The 6,797-nt window shown below is 37.9% G+C and overlaps 1 protein-coding gene across 1 annotated transcript; it reads right to left on the reverse strand.

Moving 5' to 3' along the window:
- On the reverse strand, window positions 1,644-2,609 carry LOC100626271 (olfactory receptor 7A17-like). The gene has a single exon (XM_003354111.1). The coding sequence runs from the start codon at window positions 2,607-2,609 to the stop codon at window positions 1,644-1,646; it is 966 nt and encodes a 321-aa protein (XP_003354159.1).

Consider the following 6,797-nt stretch of genomic DNA (forward strand, 5'->3'; position numbering starts at 1 on the left):
GCTAAGTGAGGTAAGTCAGAAAGAGATAGAAAAATACCATATGATATCACATATCTGGAATCTAATATATGGCACAAATGATCCTTTCCACAGAAAAGAAAATCATGGTCATGGAGAACAGACTTGTGGTTGCTAAGGGGGAAGAGGAGGGAATGGGATGGACTGGAAATTTGGGGTTAATAGATGCAAACTATTGTCTTTGAAATGGTTAAGCAATGAGATCCTGCTGTATAGCACTGGGAACTACATCTAGTCACTTATGTTGGAGCATGATAATGTGAGAAAAAAGAATATAGATATGTATTTATGACTGGGTTACATTGGTATACAGTAGAAAATTGACAGAAAACCATAAACCAGGTATAATAGAAAAAAAAATCATTTAAAAAGTAAAAAAATGCACAGAAGATCTAAACAGATATTTTCCAGAGAAGACATGTGGATGGCCAGTAAGCATATGAGAGGATGTTCAACATCACTAATTATTAGAGAAATGAAAATCAAAACTACAATGAAATATCACCTCACACCAGTCAGAATGGTCATCATCAAAACTTTTATAAATAATAAGTGATGGAGAGGGTGTCAAGAAAAGGGAACCCTTTTACACTCCTGGTAGAAATGTAGGTTAATGGAACCACTGTGGAAGATAGTATGGAGGTTCCTTAAAAACCTAAATATAGGAATGCCAGCAGTCCCACTCCTGGGAATATACCTGGAAACAAACATAATTTGAAAGGGTACATGCATCCCTATGTTCATTGCAGCACTATTCACAATATCTAAGACAGATGGATGGATTAAGAAGATGTGTTACATATATACAATGGAATACTACCGAGCCATAAAAAGAACAAAATAATGGAATTTTCAGCAACATGGATGCAAATAGAGATTCTCATGCTAAGTGAAGTAAGGTCAGAAAGACAAATACCATATGATATCACTTATATGTGGAATCTAAAATACAGCACATGTGATCCTATCTGCAGAAAAGAAACAAACTCAAGGACATGGAGAACAGAATTGTGTTGCCAAGGGGGAGGTTTAGGGAGTGGGATGGGCTGAGGGTTTGGGAGTAGTAGATGCAAACTATTACATTTAGAATGGATAAGCAATGAGGTCTTGTATACAGCACATGGGGAACTAAATCCAATATCTTGGGATAGAGTGTGATGGGAAGTAGTATAAGGAAAAGAATGTATATATACACCCATTCTTTTCCTTATACTATCTCCCATCATGCCATATATATATATATACATATATATATGGCTGGGTCATGATGCTGTACAGGAGATATGATGCAGTGCTGTAAATCAACTAAGCTTAATAAAAATAAGTAAATAAAAATTAAAAAATATATAAAAATTATTTTTAAAAACTCAAGTCATCCAAAGAAAGATATAGAAATTTCCAAGCATTTCTGATCTAAGGTTGAGAAAAACTTTGGAAACATATGAAAATGTACAAAAAGAAAACCTTTCTATGTATCAGCCAGTGCAGAAAGCTTAATAAAGTGAGGTGTTGAAACTATATGGAAAAGTTGAATTTGAAGAAATAGAAATCCCAGAAAATAAATGGGAACACATTCTATTCCACAACAGTTAAAAAAAATTGTTCCAAGGCTTTGAGTCCTGTAATCAATGGCAGTTTGTCACCTTCAGGACAGTTGTTCGTTTTATACCTGCCATCTCATAGAATCTCTTCAGAGCCCCTTTTATGTCTTTATTTCTCAGACTGTAAATGAAGGGGTTCAGCATGGGTGCGACCACACTGTACATCACTGAGGCTCCTGCAGTTGAGTGTGAGCTGTGGGTAGCAGCAGAGATAAGGTAAACTCCTAAGACCGAAAAATAAAACAGGGAGACAACTGAGAGGTGAGAGGCACAGGTGGAAAATGCCTTATACTTTCCTTGAGCTGATGAGATTCTACATAGAGAGGAAACTATCTTAGAGTAAGAGTAAAGTATCCCAGCAAGGGGACCACCAGCCAGAAGCCCAGTTGAAAAATACAATACAGTGTCATTAAGAAAAGTGTCAGAACAACCAAGTTTGACCATCTGATTGAGATCACAGAAAAAGTGGGGGATTTCCATGTCTGTATAGGAAAGTTGCAAAACAATTAGGCTTTGTAATAAGGAGTTCAGGACACTCAAGATCCAGGACACCAGCACCAGCAGTCCACAGAACTGAGGGTTCATTTTGACTGTGTAGTGCAGGGGGTGGCAAATGGCCAAGAAGCGGTCATAGGCCATCACAGCAAGAAGAAAGTTATCCCATCCTCCAAAGAGTGTGGAAAAATACAACTGGGTGATGCAGCCTGCATAGGTTATAACTTTGTTCTCTGTCTGTATATTCACCAGCATCTTTGGGATGATGGTGGAGGTGAAACAGATGTCTACAAAGGACAAACTGGAGAGGAAGAAGTACATGGGTATGTGGAGGTGGGAGTCAGAGCTGACCGCCAGGATGATGAGCAGGTTTCCAAACACAGTGATCAGGTACATGGAGAGGAACAGCCCAAATATGAGGGGCTGGAAGTCACGTTCCTTTGATAATCCCAGAAGAAGAAATGTTGAAATTTGGGTATCATTGTCTGGTCCCATGTGATAGTGGTGACGATGACTAGGAATGAAAAAAATTTAGTAGCATGATTAATTTTTTTTGTCTTTTTGCCATTTCTTGGGTGACTCCTGTGGCATATGGAGGTTCCCAGGCTAGGGGTCTAATCGGAGATGTAGCCGCTGGCCTATGCCAGAGACACAGCAATGTGGGATTTGAGCTGCATCTGCAACCTACACCACAGCTCATGGCAATGCCGGATCATTAACCCACTGAGCAAGACCAGGGATCAAACCCACAACCTCATGGTTCCTAGTCATATTCATTAACCACATAAGTGAGCATTAACACTGAGCCACGAGAACTCCATAGTATGATTAATTTTTAACATAAGTGAGCATTAACAACATGCTACAATTACAATCTATGTAAGAAAAAACAAACAAAAAAAATTATAAAAAAAGGCGAGTGTTTTTTTTTTAATTATAGTTGATTTACAGTGTTGTGTCATTTTCTGTGGTACAGTAGAGTGGCCCAGTCATACAGACATGGAGAGCAGTCTTGTGGTTTTCAGGGGGCAGGGGGGATTGGGATAGATGGGGAGCTTGGGGTGGATAGATGCAAAATTTTACATTTAGAGTGGATAAGCAATGGGTACATTGTTTTTATTGGGAGTTCAGGAAGACCTAAAAACAAGGGGCATTTGAGCAGAGACATCAAGGAGAACTGAATGGGAGACAAGAGGTTATGTGGGGAAGTATGTTCTCTGCAGGGGAAAGAGCCAGTGCAAAGGCCTGAGGAAGGGACTCATTCCCAGATAGTCCAGTTTCACAATGTAGTCAGTATGGTGAGGAATGACCAGGAGGAAGAATGGTGAGAGATGGTGTCAGAGAATATTGAGGAAAGAGGTGGCCTCCCTGCTACTACTGAGACTTCAAGGCACAGGAAGTCCCTTGTTTACATTCTGTTCCTTCTACTTGATTAGTTTTTGGCCACGCCCTCAACACGCAGATGTTCCCAGGCCAGCTTTCCAACCAGAGCCCCTGCACAGTGACAATGCTGGATCCTTAACACTCTGAGGCATCAGGGAACTGCTTAATTTTAATTTCAAGGAGTCCTGTGAATACACATGGATCCTCTCCTTATTGCCTTGTGTTGGCCAACATTCTGTAATCTTTCTTTTAAGAGTCACTTTATTATTTTTTTAAATTTTAGTGGACTGTAGTTGACTTACAATGTTGTGTCAGTTTCAGGTGTACAGCAAAGTGATTCAGTTATACATATACATATATCCATTTCCTTTTCAGATTATTTTCCCATATGGGTTATTACAGAATATTGAGTAGATTTCCCTGTGCCGTACATAGGACCTTATTACTACTTATATAGTAGTAAATATATGTTAATCCAAACTTCCTAATTTATCCCTTCCCCCAGCATTTCCCCTTTGGTAACGAGAGTTTTGTTTTTAAATCTTTAAGTCTGTTTCTGTTTTGTGAATAAGTTCTTTTGTATCATTTTTATTAGATTCCATATGTTAGTGATCTCATATGATATTTGTCTTTCCCTGTCTGGTCATTTTAGAATATATGGGGTTAGGAAGTCCAGCTCTCAGAACTGCTCATCACCTCCCCAACCCCGGCACAGAGTGAGAGAAAGAGAGAGAAAGAAAAAGGGAGAGAGAACACATTTTAATTTTCTGTAAGCTTGTGCCACATCAGGCTCTTCTCAGCCCCCAGAAAAGAGAATTAGAAAAGAAGGATACAAATTAAGCTGTCAACATTCAATTACCTTTACCCCAAAGATACAAGGGAATTTGTTTGCAAAACAGAAACAGACTCAAAGAAACAGACTGATGTTTACCAAAGGGGAAACATTGGGGGGAGGGATGGATTGGGACATTGGGGTTGGCATATACATATTACTACATAAAAAAATTGATTGGTAACATGGACCTGCTCTATGGCTCAGAGTAGTCTGTTCAGTGCTCTAGATAGCCCATATGAGGAAAGGATCTGAAAAAGAATGAATATTTGTATGTGTATGGCTGATCCCCTTTGCTGTGCACCTGAAACTAACACAACACCTACAGTCCAATAAAATTTATATTAAAAATAAAAAAGAGATAGTATCAAAATTTCAGTTGATGACCCTCTCATGAACATGTGAAGTTGGTGCTCCATTTAAATATGACCATCTTCTGTGCTGCATTTACATAAGTGTTAAAAAATGGTAAAAATAGAGATAATGGAAAAAAATGGCAATGAGGTAGAAAAAAATCTAATTAGCTCAAGTGGTCCCTAAGAGATTGTAAAGAAAAGAAAGCTCCCTTGATTTTGGCAGAATTCCAACTCCAGTTACATCCATTGATTCCCAGAATAACGAACAAAGCAGCTAAAAGCAATTACCCAAAAGAGAAAGGAGTCATATATTTCCTATGTCGAGACATCATAATGAATAGATATCCTGCCAGAAATATAAGCAAATTAAATAAATCCATTATTTACACAAAGAAATATACAATGTACAAAAATTTTAAAGGTTTTATATATATATATATATATACACACACACACACACACACACACACACATATATATATACATATATATATATAGTCTTTTTGCCTTTTCTAGGGCTGCTCCTGTGGCATATGGAGGTTCCTAGGCTAGGGGTCTAATCGGAGATGTAGCTGCCGGCCTATACCAGAGCCACAGCAATGTGGGACCTGAGCTGTGTCTGCAACCTACACCACAGCTCACGGCAATGCTGGATCCTTAACCCACTGAGCAAGGCCAGGGATCGAACCCGCAACCTCATGGTTCTTAGCTGGATTCGTTAATCACTGAGCCACAACGGGAACTCCTAAAGATAAAATATTAAAAGACTTTTCCGAATCATATTAAATGCGAAATTTTAGCATCAGTAACTGAATGTTAAATCATGGATCTACTACATATCAGCTGTTTGCATTTATAGAGACAACCAATATTTTAATGTTAATATACTCTTAGAAATGCTAAGAATAGTGGTATCTAATTTCCTAAGGTAGTTGATAGATTTAGTCAAATATATGTAAAAATTTATTATAATTCCTTCTGTTAGTATATGGATGTTCATTACTGGTGCTTACTCTCTTTTTTTAGTTGTGTGTGTGTGTGTATGTACATGTGTGTATTTGTGTGTTTGCGTGCATTGATGAGGTAGATAACTAGGTAAAAGGCATGCTAAAAATTACAAATCCACTGAAGTAATGAAAAATAGTTTAAAAGAAGGACAGTTTCTTCCATGAGAAAAATGCAACATGAAAGAAGGGCCCATCAAAACAGGCAGGTTGCAGAGAAGACAGCAGTGTTGGTGCTCATGTCACCTCAGGCTCAAGGGACCACACACTGACCGCTCCACTAGCTTCATCATGGCACCCAGCTCAGGCTCCTGATCTGTTGTTCTTGTACTTGTTCCATGCTTGTATCACCACAATTGTTTTTATGTGTTCCAGCAGTGGGATAGGGCTGGCCCTTCTCTCACTGTTCTTTGTGGTGTTCCTTCTTCTCTTATTCTTGGGGTTTGGGCTTTGATCTCTTTCTGGACAAATCCAATGGGCACAGTCTTGTCCTGATTCTTTTCCTCATTCAACGTGGAATTAAACCCCTCAGACGATTCTCTATAAAATCGTGCATATTCCATGACAATCTACCCCCTTTCCTTATATGCTTTATACCTTATGTCATACAAGCATTTACTTCTTGCTCTTTGCTTTCTCTGTTACATGCATTATCCAAAAGAGCAAGGGCCTCACCTGCTTTGTTCACGTCTATGTTTTCACAAAATTTGTTTATATAGAAACGAATTTTAAGACAATGAGAATCCAGTAAATTGAAAGAAAGGTAGCAAAATATAACTCTGTTAAATATAGTAAATTCAAATAAATAAATTGAAAAAATCTAGTACAAATACCTAAAATATCTAAAATAATAATTAATCAATCACACCAACATGGGTGTGTAAGTAAAGATGAAATGGAAAAAATCTTGGAATAGAAGAATAGGAAAACATAGCTTTTTCCCCTTTCTTATAATAAATTTATTTTTATTTAATTTTACTCACATATAGTTGCCTTACAAAGTTGTGTTAGTTTCAAATGTACGCAAAGTGAATCAGTCATATATGCAAATATGTCCATTCTTTCTTCCCATTAGTTTATTACAAATTACTTAGTAGATTTTCCTGTG

Source organism: Sus scrofa, chromosome 2 (assembly GCF_000003025.6).
Source record: "Sus scrofa isolate TJ Tabasco breed Duroc chromosome 2, Sscrofa11.1, whole genome shotgun sequence".
Taxonomy (NCBI): domain Eukaryota; kingdom Metazoa; phylum Chordata; class Mammalia; order Artiodactyla; family Suidae; genus Sus; species Sus scrofa.

Coding starts and splice junctions, on each gene's coding strand:
- LOC100626271 (XM_003354111.1), bottom strand. CDS start 2,609: ATGGGACCAGACAATGATACCCAAATTTCAACATTTCTTCTTCTGGGA.